This window comes from Physeter macrocephalus, chromosome 16 (genome assembly GCF_002837175.3).
Source record: "Physeter macrocephalus isolate SW-GA chromosome 16, ASM283717v5, whole genome shotgun sequence".
NCBI classification, from domain to species: Eukaryota; Metazoa; Chordata; class Mammalia; order Artiodactyla; family Physeteridae; genus Physeter; species Physeter macrocephalus.
In genome coordinates this window covers 100,479,567-100,499,280 of record NC_041229.1, presented here as the reverse complement: position 1 = coordinate 100,499,280, position 19,714 = coordinate 100,479,567, and the positions used below count along the sequence as shown (strand labels likewise).

Sequence of the window (19,714 nt, the reverse complement as noted above, 5' to 3'; positions counted from 1 at the left end):
CGCTGCAAAAGCCTCTTTTGCAGAGCTACTTCGCTCCATTTACAGTTGGAATCTTAGGATTCACAGCTGCTCCCTTAGGCTGTGGAGAACAACTAGAAAGGAGACTGAGAGCTGCCATCCTGCTGAGTGTTTTGTCTCTGTTCTGTTCCTTGTGCTTAGACAGGCACTTTGCACAATATGCTCAGTTTTCCTCATTTTTATCAACAAGTATTTATTGAGCTACTTCTGTTTGCTAGGCACTGTGTTAGAAGTAGTGAGATAAAAGGAAAAAATGGATTTCTTTGCTCAAAAGAGGTTTCACTCCTGGTGGTTGAGAGCAGTGGACAGTGACGGAAGGAGAGTGTGAGGTGAGAACTGTGGAAATAGTCATTACAAAGCCAAATACTGAGCTTTGGTTACAGTTAAAATTATATCAAATAGGTTGCTTTGAGAAAAATAAATCCTAAGCTTTATTATTCCCCTTAGATATCAGGAAAAGGGCTGGCAGGTAGGAACATTGAGCAGACGGGTGGGGAAGTTCTCATTTAAATTCATAATCATGCAAGTTCTCTTTTGTAAACCAAGAGGCTTCGTGAGACGATCACAGTTATTCCTATGCTGTTAAACGCAAAATTGTCCCTGGTATCAATTCAGTATTAAATACATACTTCTTTTTTAGTCTCCCTGAAATGAATCCCTCCACATCAGTGCCTGTAAAACATTGTATTTTTCACTTAATTTGTAGAATTAGATTTTTCTTTAACTGCATGAAACACCAGCTCATTTGGTAATCTGAAAGACCTCAGGCCCTATCTGTTTTTCTGTCTTAGCAACTGAAGAGTAAAGTGAACTGATGTTGCTAGCAGATTTAAATCCAAACACAACCTGATACATTGTTTCTTCAATAAAATCTTCAACAGAATACTCAGCAGGTCTGCCTGTGCGTCAGAATAGTTCCCACAGACTTCTTTGAACTGAGGCTCTGTGGCACAGAGAGACCATTTGAATCTTGTGACAATTTTGTGTTCATTGTATCCTTTTGTGTTTCTTAAAGTGGTAAGGTAATCCATCCACCAGGGTCTTCCAGGATTGAGTCTGTCATATTCTCTAAGGAACCCTGAAAGAGTAGATTGTTTGTTGAGGCTTACAGTATGGGGGATTTCCTGGTGATACGTTTGATCTCTGAGCTGCCCAAGTCTGCATGTTCTCTACCCAATTCTCAGCAATAATTTTTGTATTACAACTTTTAGACACACATCTCTGAATCACAGATACTACACGGAAGAAATTCCAGTTTGGTTCCACTGACCATCCAAGATGGTGTGTTTCCTTATTCCCTTTAAGTTCCATTTCACAATCCTTGATTTATTAAAAAAAAAAAAAAAAAAAGGCACCCTGGTTTGAAGTGTGAAGTGGTGTTGTCTAAGGATTAGAGCATTGAAGAAGACTGAGTGGTTTCTAAGTCCTTTCTCTACCTTGAACCACAAGGGCAAATCATACCTAGTACATGAATAAATAAATAAGTGGTTTGTCTAGAGTTAGGATTGTTTGAGATATAAGGCTGTGAAATATTTTACACATAAAATGTTGAGTTATTAGCCGCAGCTTTCTTCACCTTTTTAATTTATTATCCACCCTGTGCTCTCCAATGTTAGCTTCTTCCCTTTCTTCACATACCCATCCTTTTTTATGCATAAGGACCTTTATAAATAAGGTCCTTATTTATAGGTTTGACTACCTAAAATAGTTTTCCTGTGCTTATTTGCCTCACTGATTCCTTTTCTTGCTTTTAAGTTGCCCCTAAAAAGTTTACTCCCTTTTGCCATTCTCTTTGCAAGATTTTTACAAGGTTCAGACTCCTCTCCTATGGGGCTTGTTAAGAGTATTTGTAATATATGAAGCTAGTTACATGCCTCAGGAAGTAGAATCCTTTCTGCCTCAATACCAGAACAATCCAATAGTATTATGATGTGCATGTTCTTCCCTTGTACTTCAGATAAACTGAGAAACTAAAAGATTGTTTCCAGAAGTTTCTGACGGTATGTAGGTCTAAGAATGCATTTTGTAGTTAGTCTCTTCTCTCTAGTCGAAGTTCAGGATCAGCAGTTCCCGTGATGGTATTGAAGGGAGAAAGTTACTGGAGCTTCCTATCCTGAGTTGCATTAGGGGAAATGATTCTCCTTCAGGCAGTTAAACAAGTTACCTAATACGGGTTCTTTTATTCCCTTAGTATAGGCTCTTTCTTTATTCCGGTTTTTAAAAGACAGCAATGACATGAATGAGCTATAGTTTCCCTAAAACACTCCGAACGTCTCCCTGTATCTCTCATTTTGGCAGTATCCTCTTTAGCACTGTTTGGATGTTTTAGAATGTTACCTGAAAATATACTTGTCTGATCCTTAAAATAAAAAGATCCTCTCTGAGATAATGACATTGCAAAATCTGAAACATTAAGGTCCCTTAGTAGTAGTTCTTTTGATTTTAGAATTTTTTGTATAAGTGTTAACTTGGGCTGCTATAACAAAATAACAAAGACTGGGTGGCTTATACACAAATGTATTTCTCACAGTTCAAGGGGCTGGAAAACTGAGGTCAGGTTCATGTTCTGGTGAGCACCCTCTCTCAGTTGCAGACTGCCAACTTGTATCCTCACATCATGCAGAGCACAGCAGAGCAGGCAAGCTCTCTTGATTCTTATAAGCGCACTAATCCCTTTCATGGGCTCTACTGTCAAGACCTCGTCTCATCTTAATTACCTCCTAAAGGCCCTGCCTCCTAATACCATCACATTGGGGAGTAGGGTTTCAGTGTATGTGGGGGGGAATCAAACATTCAGTCCATAACAGTAATGTATCACATAGGCAAAAAGTATATTTTGCCTGTCTTGCAGAATTCACGTTCATATTTGAAAGCTTACTATAACACAGCTTATGATATCAGTGCTTGTCCTGTTTCCTGACCTTTATATTTTAGAGAACTTCACTGTTTTTGTGTATCATTGGACATTTCTGATATTGCTGAAAGATGTCTCATGTAAATGTCATGGTAATGTATTGGATCTGCATGTCATTTGAGAAGTAGAACTTATAATGGAAAAATCCCCCCGTTATTCACTTCCCTTTTATTTTATTTTTGATATTTCTTTGATGGTTAATGGAAAGATGGGATTATGTACTATGAGTTTTAGAGCTTCTCTAAATCATTTGTGTAAATCAAAGAGTTTAAACCAATAACTCCCATTCTTTTTTGTGTTTTGGTTCCCACTTTAACATGCGTTTCCCCTGATTTCCATTTCTAAGTAAATATACTCCCTTCCTTCCTTCCTTTCTTTCTTTTTCTTTCCTTCCTTCCTTCCTTCCTTCCTCCCTTCCTTCCTTCTTTCATTTTTGGCTGCATTGGGTCTTCGTTGCTGCTCCTGGGCCTCTCTAGTTGCGGCGAGCGGAGGCTACTCTTCGTTGCGGTGCGCGGGCTTCTCATTGCGGCAGTTTCTCTTGTTGCGGAGCACGGGCTCTAGGCGAGCAGGCTTCAGTAGTTGCAGCTCAAAGGCTCTAGAGCGCAGGCTCAGTAGTTGTGGCGCACCGGCTTGCCACCAGGGAAGCCCTACTCTATTTCTTATTAAGTAGAAGAGTAAGTTTTGTGTAACTCTTGATTTTGGAAATAGCATAAGATGTTGAAAACAAATTTTCATTAGTGTATCTTAGATGTGGTCTTGAGAAGCTGGCCACATTGATAGCAGTAGCAGATGCATCTCTGTGCATTCTTAGTTTGCTTGTTTAATCATCATGTACCTTTTGAGTCTCACAGTTGATTAAAGCTAGAAACACTATAGACTCCTAGCAGGGTCTTAGGAGAAACACCTACATAAGTATAATTAAGTGTTAAAATTGTTTTACATAGGGAAGTTTTTCTTCCTAGTTTCCTAGAGTAGGACAAGGAAGTTTTGTATGTGTTATAAAATATTTGACCGTGGATTGTAAGTAAATTAGAGTAAAATAGAATGAACAAAACGAAAGGTTTTCAAACTCACCTTTGCCAACCCCTCGTCTCTTAGGACCCAGAGTTCAACAATACAGATCAGATTGACCTGTATGATGACGTGTTGACAGCCACCTCACAGCCCTCAGATGACAGAAGCAGCAGCACTGAGCCGCCACCTCCTGTTCGCCAGGAGCCATCTCCCAAGCCCAATAACAAGACCCCTGCAATTCTCTACACCTACAGTGGCCTGCGTAATAGGCGAGCTGCTGTCTATGTGGGCAGTTTCTCCTGGGTGAGCGTGGGTAACCAAAAAGGCTTGTGGGTGGGCTGGAGGGAGAGCACTGGGAGGTGATGGCATTTTCAAAAACCACTGTTGCACTGTTTTGTGCTCTGATGGGGTTGGATTTCTTTTTCCTGGGATCAGGTTGGATTGATCTCTGAAAGAGAACTATCCTGAGGACGTACTGGTGCCGAAGAAAGCAATGATTAAGTGGGTAGTTGCTTTTTCTGCCATCTTGTTACTGCCCCTGACCCTGGGGCTTTTATGTCTACCAGGGTCATCTGTGGGATGAGATTTCAGAGTGAACACCTTGAACTCTTGGTGGTCATTAGATGGTCCTATGATAATGATGGGTGAGAGGGAGCAAAGACCTTGATAGCTGTAGTACGCTCGGGGTAGGTGGTGATTGTTGTTCTGCAAAAGTTATTGTGTGACATGTTTGGGGGCTGGTGCTGGGAGGTGGTGTTTTCAAATTAAGAAATATATATACTGAGGGGAAAGTTGCTGTCAGTGATCAATTCTAGCCTATCAGATCTATAACTAAAAGCTGCTGGTAATCACTGTTTGAGCTGATGACCAGCCAGCCCAAGTGGCAGTCAAAGTTAAAATAGGTTTTAATTTTCTCAGTCTCAAAGATGGGGATTGGGGCAGGGGTGGGTGGTTTGGGGATTCTGCATGGGTGAGGACAATAGGAAAAACGTGCTCTAAATGAAATATTGATGGCCTTCTGGGTTGCCTGTGGGAGGTCATGATTGTGACTAGAATCCTAGGTTTGAGGGGAAGGGTTTGGGACATTCTGGGGGAGGGGGGTGTAGCTCTTGACATTTCTTCCTTTTCCATTTTGCCGGCCCCAGTGGACCACAGACCAGCAGCTGATCCAGGTTATTCGCTCTGTAGGAGTCTATGATGTGGTGGAGTTGAAATTTGCAGAGAATCGAGCAAATGGCCAGTCCAAAGGGTGAGGTCTGGATTTGAGAAGCCCCTTTTAGTTTGTAACCATTGGGATGACATATCTGCACTGTTATTTTGGCCCTGTAATTTAATCCCTCCCACCCCTGGCCCAGTTTACTGCCTTGGTTTTAACAAACCACCTTAGAATGGGGACCTAGCTGCAATGTAGGAGAACATCCATCCATTGAGAGGCAAAGAAAGCTGATTTCTAATTTGAAATAAATAGGAAAATTTTAGCATGACACCTGTTTGTTTTTAGTAGTTTTGTGTGTTTAATATTAGAAAGATAAAAAAAAAAAAAAAAAATGGGACTTCCCTGGCAGTCCAGTGGTTAAGACTTCACCTTCCAATGCAGGCGGTGTGGGTTCAATCCCTGGTCCGGGAGCTAAGATCCCACATGCCTCAGGGCCAAAAAACCAAAACATGAAACAGAAGCAGTATTGTAAAAATTAAATAAAGACTTTAAAAATGGTCCACATCAAAAAAAATCTTTAAAAACAAAATATTAGCAAGGTATTCTTGGCTTTACCAGTTTTCACTAAAAGTGGAAGAGAATTTCTGTGTTCCTCTCTTGGTTGTCTAGTAGATTTCACTCATTTTTAATTTTTCTTCCTCAAGGTATGCTGAGGTGGTGGTAGCCTCTGAAAACTCTGTCCACAAGTTGTTGGAACTTCTGCCAGGAAAAGTTCTTAATGGAGAAAAAGTGGATGTGAGGCCGGCCACCCGCCAGAACCTGTCACAGTTTGAGGCACAGGCTCGGAAACGTGAGTGCGTCCGAGTCCCAAGAGGGGGTACGTGGAGACCATCTGTATGAAGGGGGGGACGTTTGTGGGTTTGTTTTCTGTGCTGTAGGCTTGGCCTACAATGTGGAAGAGTTTGCGAGAGGGTGGTGGTGATTGTGGGTGGCAGCGTGGCAGTAGGTAAGCCAAAATGAGGCTCATGTGCTAGGAGCCAGGTAGCTTCAGGTTATGGCTCAGTTTTGCCCCTAACTCATTATGTGACCTTGAGCAGGTCACTTTACTGCTTAGGGCCTACTTCCCCATTTGAACTAGACATGCGACATATAAAGTTCCTGTCAAGTATAAATTATGTGTTTCTATCTAAAAAATCAAGTGTATAGCAAATGGGCTTAATTGTAAGACATGTCTCTATAAATTATTAAGAAGCAACCACCATAAAATATAAATTTGATACATAAAGATGGCTGTAATCTTGTCGTAAACATACACTGGAAGGGTGCTCTGTAAGGAATCGACCAAGAGGAGTGCTGGAGGGTAAGAATTTAACAGTGTTTCTCCAGCATTGACCAGGGGGGTTGGGTACCCTTTCAATTACCTGTGATTTTAGTTTGCTTGGCAAGTGTTTCCCATTAGTAAAGAAAGTTGCATCGCGCTACCTTAGCCTGATGGTAGTATGCCTTAAGCTCACCTTATTCCCTTTATTCTGACCCTGTGCTCACCAAGACACCTTCTGATACTAATTTGGTTTCCCAACTAGGCTCTCCTACTGGGAAGAGAATGCGCTGACCAGCCGACACAAGTATTCCAGTCTGCTTGGCAGTTATATTTCTCATTGTAAATTAATAAATTGTCATTCTGGTTTATGAATCAGTCTCTTGTGAGTTTGGATAGTGTGAATCAATCTCCTAGGGTCCAGTCATCCCTGGGTGAACTGTTAAAATCAAGTTTCTGAACCTGCGAAACCTGGGGACCAACCCTGGATTGTCCTGACCTCAGAAGGTGCAGCCACCCTGCAAGGCCCTGCCTGAAACAGTCAACTGCCATTACTTCCCTTTTACTACAGCGGGGGTATGGCGAAGTTTTCGTTACCCACTTTCTGTCACTGCTTAGGTCCTGCTCTCAAAATAGTGCCTTGTATTTATTAATGGGTAGTCCACTGGGACCTTGGATAGGTTGACTGAAGGTGGAAACATGGCCACTCAACTCTTGCATAGGAACAGCTATGTTCTTAAAACTATATTGAGAGCCTAGACGGAAGTGTTGTGAGCTATTGCTCTGGGTTAGAAGGCACATACTTTTCTTCCTTGATTTTCAAAGTCCATTGTGTTTCAGAGTCTTTCTATGATTCATGCCTCTTCTAACTTTTTAAGATGTATAATTTTACAGCTGCATTGAGCACCTAACAGTCCTAGCACCACTTGGCTGTTCACTCCTTGATGTTACCTTTCTTTGCTGAAGTGATGGTGCCGACTGAGTGGTGTTTTTCTGCGCTGTCATGTTGATGGACTGGGGCTCTGTTAATTCACTAAGTATAGCTGGTTGACTTAGTCTGCTTAACAGTGGTTGCTACTCTTGGGATTTGTGGCCATAGATACAAAAAGAACCCTTGCTAATGTGGGAACAGTAGCTGGGAAGGTAGCTAACTTTCAGAGGATTACACTTGCTAATACCTCTTCTTTCTTCAGCTTGAGAGAACTCAGGGAAGAAGCACATTGCCATATGTGTGAGACATGAAAAGCAAGAGAATGCTGTGGTAGGCACTAGTGATATACTGTGTTAGAGAAACCAAGGTGGTTGCCAAGGGGATGAATTCCACCTTGTGCTTTCATCAGGAGTTAGTGTTGACTAACAAGTTTTTGTTTAAGGAGCACTCTTCTTTCTCTCCACACTTGTCTCCTAATGGCATCTTTCTACCTCCAAGACTTCCAAGACCATGTGATCACATTCTTCTGTTGGATTCCACGTTAACCAGGCTTAGAGTAGACTATTAAATTGGAAAGAGGGAACAAGTTTAACCAAATGACTTGACGGTGTCAGAGCCATGTTTCCAGCTGCATACAAACATGTTTTGAGCCCCTGTTTTGCACAACACCATACCACTGTTCCACGATGATGTTCCTAGTAGGCTGCCCTGTGGGGTAGAGGGTTTGGGCCGTTGAAATGTAGGGGGAGTTTCCCAGGTTTCAGGCATATTTTGTACCAGGCTTTTGCTAGGAGTCCCTGGTGTCAGCTGTGTGCCATCTGCTCATTCTGTGGGCAGATCTTTCCTTGGCTTGTCTCCCATTTTTTCTCATTTAACCTCTAGTCTTCTACTCTTTGTTCTTTGGCTCTTCCCCATCCCAGTTACCAGTTTTGGTACTTGGACAGAGGAAGTGTTCTCCATCCCCTGCCCTTCCCTCCCTTCCCCCAAATTCCCTGGCCAAAGAGCCATGGCAAAGATAAAATTTCAAGTATATAGCAGGATAAAGGTTAACTATTACTAGTCTAAGGAAAGAGTCCCTGAACTCCTACCAGAGAAAATGGGATTTCAAATCAGCCTGAATCCAGCTGAACAGTAATGAACACACTTCAGCACTGTCATTTTCTCATGGGTTATTAGGATCCTTCTGCATTTAAAAATAGAAAACGAATCTAAGGGTAACTTAAATGTGAAGCACTGAGAGTTCTGGATAAAGAGCATTCTTTAACATACAGAATTTAGGGTGGTTTTGCTTCCTGGGTTTATGTCTTAACTAGGTTGCCTCTGAGCTTTCTCTCTGAGGCCAAAGAAAAACAGTAGGTGATTTTACCTTCTTTCTCAGCTACGTGTCACCTTCCTTAGTATGGTGTCAGACGACTTGCTGAAGGATGACCTGGTCCTGTGGTTATGTTTAAAGGTTGGGCAGTAACAGTAATTCTGTTTTGCTTCATAGGAATACCTCCACGGGCCCACTCCCGAGATTCTAGTGATTCTGCCGATGGACGGGCCACACCCTCTGAGAACCTTGTACCCTCATCTGCCCGTGTGGATAAGCCCCCCAGTGTGCTGCCCTACTTCAATCGCCCTCCTTCAGCCCTTCCCCTGATGGGCCTGCCCCCACCCCCAATTCCACCCCCACCACCTCTCTCCTCAAGCTTTGGGGTCCCTCCTCCTCCTCCTGGCATCCACTACCAGCATCTCATGCCCCCTCCTCCTCGATTACCTCCTCATCTGGCTGTACCTCCCCCTGGGGCCATCCCACCTGCCCTTCACCTCAATCCAGCCTTCTTCCCCCCACCAAATGCCACAGTGGGGCCTCCACCAGATACTTACATGAAGGCCTCGGCACCCTATAACCACCATGGCAGGTAAGGACTATCTTGTTCCTTTCAGATCTGAGCCAGGCATAGTCGGGTAGACAGTGTTTTAAGCATTTTGTTCTCCCTGAGGAAGTAAGTGAGCACTGAATTCTTGTGTTTTCCCGTGTGGAAACTGTTGTCATAGTATCGAGTCCTGGGAAACAGTTAACTATTAGAGAATGTTTTTGTTTGGTATTTTGTTTACGTCTTACCTCTCAACCCAAACCATGTCCTTCGTATCCCTTTTTAAGGCAGTTGATTAAATGGAGTGCCGTTAAGTCACCGTCGGGAACGCTCGGAGTGTCTAACACTGTTGGGTCATGCCAGAGTTACCAAAGTCTATGACATGAATCCTGTCTTTGAAGACAACATGAACATATAAAACATGTGAACAGGCTGAGAACCATTTAAGACATTATACAGGAGAGCATAGTTAAATAGCATAGTACTCTAGAGTATGGTAAAGTTAACAAGGGGTGTGGGCAGTCAGGAGTGGTATTATTTCTGTGTGCAGCCGAGATTCGGGCCCTCCGCCCTCTACAGTGAGTGAAGCAGAATTTGAAGAGATCATGAAGCGGAACAGAGCAATTTCCAGCAGTGCCATTTCCAAAGCTGTATCTGGAGCCAGTGCAGGTAACTCATCCTTACCGTTGCTGCCTTCTCCTTACCTTTTGTTTTTCCATTGTTTTGTCATCTCCATTGGCAAGAAATTCAACAAGATAAAGCTGGAGCACTAGTAGATTCTCAAGAGTGGCACATTTTGAAAAGCAATATGGTAACCTGGTTTCCTGGCTTTTGGGGAGCTCCACTGGTGCTGTTTATTTAGCCTGTGTCTAGACCTGCCCCATGAAAACCAACTTAGTGCCTAGAATATAAATAACTAATACTCATTGTGGTGTTTGTTATAGAATGAAATTCCTGCCTCACGGAGATCTTGATCTCAGTGGTTGATCAGTGGATCTATTGTCTATGTAATGAGTCCAATGCCAAGTGTAGACCTTGGGTTTTTAGAACTGATGATGACGGTGGATATGGAATCTGATTACATTTGGGGATCGAGGCAGAGCTGGTGGCCTCCATGTAACCTATCCTAGAAAGAGACAAGTCTGTTGGGTGTCAATCTTAAGGCATAATATACTCTTACAACTAACTTTTGCCTTGCTGTCAGTATGAAGTGGGCAGAACCAGAAGCCATGCCTTTGAGAGCCAGGGGAACAGAACCTATGGTTCCTAAGAGAAGAGAATATAGGAAGTTTCCGGGTTCTGGTCCAAGTTTCACATTATAGCACTAATCATATTCACTTTCTTCCTGTGAGTTTCCTACATGAATGTAAATATAGATTGTCAGATTTCCTCCGAAATACGTTAACTCTGTTATCGTCCATTTTCCATAATTTCTCATCTTTGACTACAAAATTTGAATGCAGAGTGGACTAAAGACAGAAAGTATGTATATTTTCTCTCTTTTTTTTTTCCACCAGAAACCGTCATTGACATCAGAGTAAATCTCTTTAAATTAAAAAGTAATCTTTGCTCATTGTAGCAAGTCAGATATACAGAGTATAAAGAAAAACAGTCATTGTTCTTCTCCACCAGTTCCTTCACACTGAGATGATCAATAACTGAACCTCTGTCTCCTCCCTTTGTTTTGTTCTCACTCCAGTCATTCAAACCACAGATATTTATTGAATGCCTACAAAATGGGCAAAAATTCCCTACTCTGGTAGAGCCAGAATCCTGGTGTTCTTAGATCGCCACAGAATTGCAGGTCCTTCGCAGTCTCCGCAGTCTCTGTTCTATTCTTAACTGCCTTGCACAGAGGAAGCTGCTAGTCCTCACTGTCACTGGACCCTGCCTGGTTTCATGCTTTCCTTGTATCATCTTGTCCTTAATGCTAAGAAAGCTTTAGCTTGGAAAAGCATTGTGCAAGTACCCGCCCTGACCACCATCTTTGAGTCCAAACGTTGCTCACATGTGAGGAATGAAGGAGCTAGTTCTTGATGGCAGCATAATTAAAAATATGAGTCTGTGCATATATTTTTTTTATATATATATATATATATATATATATATGTATATATATATACACGTACACACACAACATACACGTCTTAGATATATGTTATTTGTATGTATATATGTATTTGGTTATAGATTTAAAATAATTCAGACAGAAATATGCAGTGTTAATAAATGAAAGGCTTCCATACGAGGACCATCAATAAGACCACCTTGTACAATTTAGTGTCTATCCTTCAGATTTTTTTTCTGTGCATGTAGCCAAATATATATGTAATTTTGATTGTGTTTACAACAATGGAATATTGTTTCACAGCTTTTTAAAAATACATTCTGGACATGTATTAACATCAACTAATACCTAACGTTTATTGAGCCCTTACTGTGTGCCTGGCACTGTGCTAAGTGCTTTACATGGATTGCTTTGTTTACATACAGATTTACCTCACGCTTTTTAACGACTGTGTAGTATTCTGTAGAACCAATGTTCCATAATTTATATAGCCAGACCCTACTGAAGGAACTTTAAGTTGTTTTTGATTCTTTAATACAACAAACAACGCTGAAACAAACATTGTTTAAATTATATACTTGTGAACAGAAGTAGAAAATTTTTAGATGTGCTGGGTCAAAAAGTATGTACATTGTTTATTTTAATGGATACTGTCTGATAGCCCACAGACAATGACGTGCCGGATTATACATCCACTAGCTGTATCTGAGAGCATCTGTCTGATTCCAGACCGCTAGAATATAGGTGCTGTACAGTTTTATACCTGCCACTTCTGCCCCATCCATTTTACCGTGGTTCTGTGGGACAGCTAGTTACTCTTGGTTTGTGTCCTCCTGAGTTCTCCTTTTCATCAGTTAGTTTACTGCCTCTGCTCATCCTTGGCCTTTCCCATCCATCCCCTGTCAGGGGATTACAGTGACGCGATTGAGACGCTGCTCACAGCCATTGCTGTTATCAAACAGTCCCGGGTCGCCAATGATGAGCGTTGCCGTGTCCTCATCTCCTCTCTTAAGGACTGTCTTCATGGCATTGAAGCCAAGTCTTACAGTGTGGGTGCCAGCGGGAGCTCATCCAGGTGAGTTGACGCTTGCTTCAGCAGCCTGCCAGCCCTGAGCAGCACTCCTCCAGGGGTTGGCAGGGGGAGGAAAGGAGCCCAGGGTATCTGGCAAGGACCTGGCTGAAAGAGCAGACCTAGCCCTCATGTCTTGAAGGGGAAAACATTAATCAGACATTTACACTAATAAACGTTGTAATGTCTGAAATCTGTGTTTGGTGAGGCAGCGGGCTTATTTAGGAAGAAAGACGGATGTAGTTAAGAACATGGGCTTTGGAGCCATACATTCTTGGATTTGAATCCCAGTCCTGCTCCCAACTACCTGCATGACCTTGAATATGAAAGTTACTCAACTTTCCAAGCCTCATTTTTCTTATTTTTAAAAAGGGGACAATGGTAGTACTTATCTTACAGACCTGTTGCAAAGATTAGGTGAGATAATGCATGTAAAGCTCTTAGCACTGTGCCTGATACGTTAGTAAGATCTCAACAAGTTTAATTGTTATTAATTTTCAAAAAAAGACTAGGGGCCATGATCGAGTAACAGAAGAGTGGTTTAGACAAATAGTAGAAGACACCAAAACACAATACTCTTAGAAAGAATGGGGTAAGCCCTCTGAGTGAGGCTGAAAAGTATCCTTCTAATAGGAAAAGACATCGGTCCCGAGAGAGGTCACCAAGCCGGTCCCGGGAAAGCAGCAGGAGGCATCGGGACCTGCTTCATAATGAAGATCGTCATGATGATTATTTCCAAGAAAGGAACCGAGAGCACGAGAGACACCGGGATAGAGAACGGGACCGGCACCACTGAGAAAGGTGGGACGAAGCCCCATGGCTGGCTGCTTGATGATCTCTTATGAAAGAAAAACTATTGATAGGAAAGATTTCTCCCTCTCCTTTTAAAACAAGAAAACAGGGCTTCCCTGATGGCGCAGTGGTTGAGAGTCCCCCTGCCGATGCAGGGGACGCGGGTTCGTGCCCCGGTCCGGGAAGATCCCACATGCCGCGGAGCGGCTGGGCCCGTGAGACATGGCCGCCGGGCCTGTGCGTCCGGAGCCTGTGCTCCGCAACGGGAGAGGCCACAACAGTGAGAGGCCCGCGTACAAAAAAAAAAAAAAAAAAGAGTATGGGAAGACTTCCTATTTAGGTAATCAAAAATTCAGGAGGGCAGGTTTTCTGCTAGTTTGTGAGGAGTCTCGCCCTGAAATGGACCTGAGATTAAGCTATTTTTGCTTGTTTTTTGACTGCTTTCACCTGGTATCTGAGACAACATGGCATAATGGCTAAGAACACAGTGTCTGCAGGTCGATGCCAGGTTATGAATTCCAGCTCCTCCAGCCATATTACTTTCTGTTCCTCCGTTTCCTCATTTGTAAATGAAGAAAATAAAAGCAACTGTCTCATTGGATTGCTGAGTATTAATTGAGCTAATCCATATAGAGCATTTAGCACTCATAGTACCTGTCACATAGTAAGTTCTCAATAAATGATAGCTATTGTTATTATCATTGTTATGTTTTATTTATTTATTTATTATTTATTTATTTTCTTTTTGGTTGCGCCGTGTGGCCTGCGGGATCTTAGTTCCCTGACCAGGGATCAAGCCCGTGCCCCGTGCATTGGGAGCACGGAGTCTTAACCACTGGACCGCCAGGGAAGTCCCTCATTGTTATACTTTAACCCCACCAAACTTTCAAATGAAAAAATCAGGAAAATTGACCAAGACAGAAAAAAGTAAGACCATTGCCTACTTGTAAGTTTTCAAGGTGCAACATTAATGATTTTTAAGAATTAATATCTATTAAAAAGATTTTGAAAATCAGGATACTGTAGTCAGAGAGGAGAAAGCTGATCTGAAAAAAATTATCTTTAAAGCTTTAGAGACTGTAGAGGATATTTCAATGGCAGGATATATTTGTTTTGGAAAAACTTAACTAACAGTGATTTTTTTTTTTTTTTTTTTTTTTATAAAGCAAAACAAAGGCAGGAGAGTTAGGGGTGGGGAACTACATTAACCTAAGTAACTGAAAAGTTGAGTTAGGCTTGGCTGGTTCCGGGGCTTCAGCTCTGTTATTTTCATTCTCAGGCTCCAGGTTACATCCCACCAGCTTGGCAATCCCAACTGAAAACAAGCTTCTAACAAAGATTGTTTCTAGTATATAAGCAAGCAAGAGCAGTTGTTGACTCTGTTTCTTTGGAGATCTGTAAAAGTAGTCGAGACTCTGGGGGGGATGGTATGTTTGTGGTTCCCGAAGCTATTGCATGACCCAGGTGACTTTGGGGTCTCTTCTCAATTTTGTGGCTTCACATCAAGTAAATTAGGATAATGTCCTTGGTGTTTGGCTGATTTGCTTGGTCTGAAGTAATGGTAATTGTGGACGGTGAGTAGGAATAGTTCTGCTTGGTATCTTTGGGGTGGATAGATGGATGACTGGATGCAGAAAGGAAAAGAAACCCTCCCCCCTTCTTGTGAGTGCCTGTAGTTCACAAGCAGTAGCTGGACTGTAAACTGTTGCCTAGTGACAACCTACTAAACAAATAAGAAAGGAGTCTTGTTATGTTTGCCTACTGCCCTCTACTTTGTTGTTTGTCATCTGCCATTAACTTAAGCGGAGTTTTAAACAGCTTTGGCCTAACCGAGTCTCAGGGAGTGGGCGGGAGGGTGGGTAGCGTGGGTCTGTGATGGATCTCATCCCTCCTGTAGCAGTAGCAGCATTTCCCTCATTTGAGCTAGCACAGTTGCTAGTGTTGCTTGTAGGTTCACTATCAGTCACCCCCCTCGTCCAATCCTGCAGCCCACCGTGTTGTGTCCTTTGGAGCTGACTAGGATAAGAGTGACCAAGGAGGTAGTACTTGGTCTGTGCAAAGCATGAATTATAGTCTCTGGGGCCACATAGGTTAGTAGTCGTAACATGTAACTGCATGTCACTGTTGTTGGCGGCTTTGCTCCTAACAGCCTTTTGGTAGAAAAATTGTGAGATCCTCTGATCATCAGAACCTTGGGGATTGAACATCTGAACCTGAGACTTTAGCTGTCATCTTGCTTCATTTTTTTTCCACCTGTAAAATGGGACTTTTCTTCCATTATGAGGATGATTCAATTTGAAAAACTGAAAAATCCTATAATCCAGTAGTTCCCAGAAAACAGTCATTTGGCTGGTGCAGGCCTATGACAAATGAGGAAAATTAACTCTTGAGGCAGGTTTTCCAGTTCCCCACTTTTCCGAGTCACCCCTTTAGATATGTTGGTTATTCCTTCTGGTTAATTAGTCCAAAAGAACTGAATTTGACCCCCCAAAAATGTCCATTTCTCACATTCTCATCCTGGGATTCTTAACTTCATCTGCAGTTACCAAGTTGTGACTTAGAGATGTCATGTTGAGGAGATGGCGCCTGGGCCTCATTTACCTTGATAACTTTGCAAGCTCTGAGTACAATACCTTTTAGTTAGAAAATACTAGTATTTATACTATACAGAGGGCTGTTCCCTGAGAGCAAAGGGTATGTTCCATCTAGGGGCAGCAAAAAACAGCAGCCTTTTGTGTCCATCCTTCCTCAGGATGGGCACGACCTCTGGGACCTGAAGTCTGATTGACCCACTTTGTCCTCTGTCTACAATTCAAACATTACCTCCAAAATGGAGCCATAACCTCTAAGAATTAGGTGCTGTTCAGTTGACCCTTGAGCAGTGTAGGGGTTAGGGGAGCTGACCTCTGCGTAGTCAAAAATTCGAGTGTAACTTTATAGTCAGCCCTCCATTTCTGCGGTTCTCCATCTACACATTCAACCAACCTCAGATTCTGTTGTACTGTAGGACGTATTTATTGAAAAAAATCCGCATATAAGTGAACCAACGCAGTTCGAGCCTGTATTTTTCAAGGGTCAACTGTAGTTTACTTCTGATGCATTAGTTATCCTCTGAGTCTTGTTTTGAAGCAACAGTTCCCAAATTACATCTCTTTTGTGGTATATGTGTGTACGCTTTGGAGTTTGCGGATATTCTTAGGTTGTCTGTGGCTTCGACTTTTTGTAGTTGTTGGCTGTTGTCTCATTATTTTCGGACATTATCCTGCTTGAAATATAGTCATTCTCACCTCATTGCTATCCTCCTGGTCCAGTGAAAACTGAGCATTCTGTTCAATTTTGATCTAATGCAAAGATTCGGAAACCCAAATGGTATGAAATTGAGGAGCCACTGAGGGCTTTAGTTTCCTCTTATAGAAAATGAGAAAGATACCTGCCTGCATAGATGTTTAGAGAAACCAGAGGCCATGACAGATTCTGAGGACCCCAGGGTGAAATGGTGCCATTTCAGAGTGTAGAAGGATCAGGCAGCTTATGGATGTATTTTTTCTCGCATAGCTCCTCCAGGTTACAGAAGTGCATACATTAAAGGTGAGCATTTATGTATAGGCCATGTTGCCAATTTGGGCATTAGTAGAAACCCTAAGCCTGAATTTAATTCCCCCTTTTCCTTTTCGCTATCAGTTCTATTTTGTGTGGTGAGATTGACCAGGCCACCCCCTGCAGATTGATGTTACAACGTTGGAAAGAGGGCTGAGTGTACCGGGGGCCTTAAGTTAGGTCGAGATGTGACAAGGGGCTTAACAGTCCTTCACTGCTCAGCAGAAGTTCTGAACCGCGCCTTTAGTGTTCTTGGATGGTGACTGCTGATTATCTTCTTTGACCTCCGTGCTCTGCTTTCTGCTCTGGCCTGACCACATCACTCCTGCTTGGTGTTAGTATGCTTCTTGGCCCCTCACCCACACCTGTCATCTGGGGAGGACTGAGAATCTCTTGAGTGGTGGTACTTGGAACATCTCTCGCTCTATGTGTATGTGTATGCTTCTTTAAAAGAAGGAAAAAAGTTTAGTTTTCTTGTGTAAATACATGCTCCCTGCAAGGGCCTGTTGGGTATTTGGGGGTTAATGGATTTGGTTATATACACACTTGTTTTCTTACCAGTGTACTTCCCATTTCCAGATTTTTCCCCTTCCCCTTAAGGTAAGCTATGACTTGCTCAGAATAGATTTTCTGAAACAGTACTTAAACTCACCATGCTCCCTTAGAGCAACTTTTCTTGAAATGTAGTAGTTTCCAGCCAAAGTCTCCTTTTCAGTCAAACTGCTTTGATGCCTCATTTCATTGTCTATGTTTTTCCCCCTAACCTTCAAGTAAAGTGTCACTCCTCTTTCCTCTGTTCTCCTCCAGCCATTCCCTCACTACTCACAGTGCCACACACTCCCAGACAGTTCTGCTGTCTTTTACTTTCCCAGGCTTGCATTCTCTCTCTCTGCATCCCCTACTTCATACGTTTTAAGTTTAGAAAATGCCAGTATAATTTATGTAAGCCCCTGTTAATCAGAAAGTAACCTCTAATTTGTATTTTCTTTCTTCTCTTCTGATGTTCTCATTGCAGGAGTCTGGTTGGAAGCAAATGTTTTTTTAATGGACTTGCATCTCCTCACCTTGATCAGGACTAAAGGACGGAGGCCGCTCCACCCCTTCCCCTTCCTCCAAGCCCCTAACCCCTTCCAGACACCCACAGGGAATACCCTCTGCCCTACAAGATTGAAGATTGCCTGGCAGCCCTCCCAGTCCCACTCCTGTTTGCCAGGGTAAAGAACCTAAAGACTTCATGTGGTTGGGAGGGCGGCAGACAGGAAGAAACCATGTCCAGGTCCCTGGTCTCCATAGAGAACGGTGCTTTGTTCAAGGAAACGTATGAGTTTCTGATTCTCCAGGAGCAGTTCAGTGGTGAGGTTGATGGGAAGACATCCTTCCCAGAGAAAACGGATCCTACCTGTGGGATCTAGAAGAGTGACTGGGTGTGCCAAAATATGCCCAGGGTCCTGCCCTCAGCACTAGGTTTGATGGGGCGAAGAGGGTCCAAACCCCTTGCTAACATACCACTTCTTTAACTACTTTACCTGCCCAGCCCTTTGAGGAGGGACCATGAGAACAGAAATTACTTTATGGAAAGCTTCTCCTGTTCTTGCTTTTCCCTCTTACTTATTGACGGTTTGTTTCCCTGACCTCCCAGTGGGCTAAAGCCCTTTTAACTCCCTGCTGCCCAGCCTGCTCAGTGGTCTTGCCCCTCCTAAGCAGAGAAGGCCCGTGAGGTTGCTTTCTGCTGGGGAGCCTGGCAGAGCCAATTACCACCCTCTACTGCTTCTTGCTTGGTTGCCTCTTGCTCTAACCAGCTCCACTAGATGTTCCCTTTCCCTGGGGCTTTTCCATTTCACATGTGGAGCCCTAACCCCAAGAAGGCTGCTTCCTTGTTTTAGAGGAAGGTACTGCCGTTGGGAGTCGGGGACATCGGACCTCAGCAGTGAAGAACCCTTGTGAAATACTAGGAGTGGGGAGGGAGGCAAGTTGGGCAGGATATGGCCTACTTCCATAGGCTTTTCTTTTTTCAGGTTTGATGTGAGCATGGGCTTGCATCCTCCAGGTACATACTTATACTTACTGTGGGATAACCTGGCACTAGTAGGTAGAGTCACAAATTTGGTATTTTTTCACCTTTTGAATTTTGACTTAATAGCTCCCCTCGCTCTGCCTGGAGGTACTTGCTGCCTCTGATAAGGAGCAAGGAGGAAGTGGGGCCTGACTTTAATGAGCTCAGCTCAGAATTCTAAGGACCACCACTCTGGGGGCTGTTTTCTACACAGGCAAATGGAATTGCTTTTCCCAGAACATCCAAATTGTGAGGCGACTGCTGCTGAAAGAAGCAGCAGCAACAGGGTCCTGCGGTACCCATGGGGCGACAGATGCTGCTTCCGGGTGCGTCTGTAGGGCACGTGACATCGAACAGGAAACGTGGCACGTGGGATGTAGGGTCGCTGGAGACCCTTCTGGCTCAGAGGGGAGAGACAGCTGGACCGAAGCCTTGCTCTGTTCCCTGCACGTTTCTGACATAGCCCTTGCTCAGTCACTGAGGGAGTCCCCCAGGGTTGGAGAGGCACATTCCCTTGGGACAGAGGCTACAGGTTTGTAGCTTTTTTCCCCCTGTCCCCCAACCCCATCCCCACCTCCACTTCAGAATATGGCACCCCGCCCAGCCGGCCAAGCGTTAAGTGATGTGCTTATCCTCAAGAGCAGCTCCGGGTGTCTTTTTAATGTAGAGAAAACCAAGTAAGGTGACAGTTTAAGGAGAAAAAAATATATAGAATACCAGAAAAGCCGTTTACCCGGAGAATTTTTTTCTCCCCATTTTTGTTTTGTTTTTACTCAGTGACACAATTTTTAGTTTTATTTCCTGATAGCAAAAGGAAAAAAACCCAACCCTCAAAAAGGCCAAGGCCCCGTCCCCCTGTTGTTGGTGATTTGTTTGTCTTTCTGATAGGTTGAAAATTGTGTAATAAACTTGATGACACTGTCAA

At 43.2% G+C, this 19,714-nt stretch overlaps 1 protein-coding gene across 2 annotated transcripts in view; it reads left to right on the top strand.

Annotated features, from left to right (window-relative positions):
* Positions 1-19,714, top strand: part of CPSF7 (cleavage and polyadenylation specific factor 7) — a 22,551-nt gene extending 2,837 nt beyond the window's left edge. The window contains exons 3-10 of one of the 2 annotated variants that reach the window (XM_007106199.4): positions 4,031-4,249; positions 5,092-5,195; positions 5,807-5,952; positions 8,841-9,255; positions 9,761-9,879; positions 12,185-12,353; positions 12,981-13,148; positions 17,752-19,714. In XM_007106199.4, the coding sequence (XP_007106261.1) occupies positions 4,031-4,249; positions 5,092-5,195; positions 5,807-5,952; positions 8,841-9,255; positions 9,761-9,879; positions 12,185-12,353; positions 12,981-13,143 (1,335 nt within the window). In that variant the 3' untranslated portion in view covers positions 13,144-13,148; positions 17,752-19,714. Of the gene's footprint in view, positions 1-4,030; positions 4,250-5,091; positions 5,196-5,806; positions 5,980-8,840; positions 9,256-9,760; positions 9,880-12,184; positions 12,354-12,980; positions 13,149-17,751 lie in introns of both variants that reach the window. The other variant, XM_007106197.4, reaches the window with a different exon arrangement.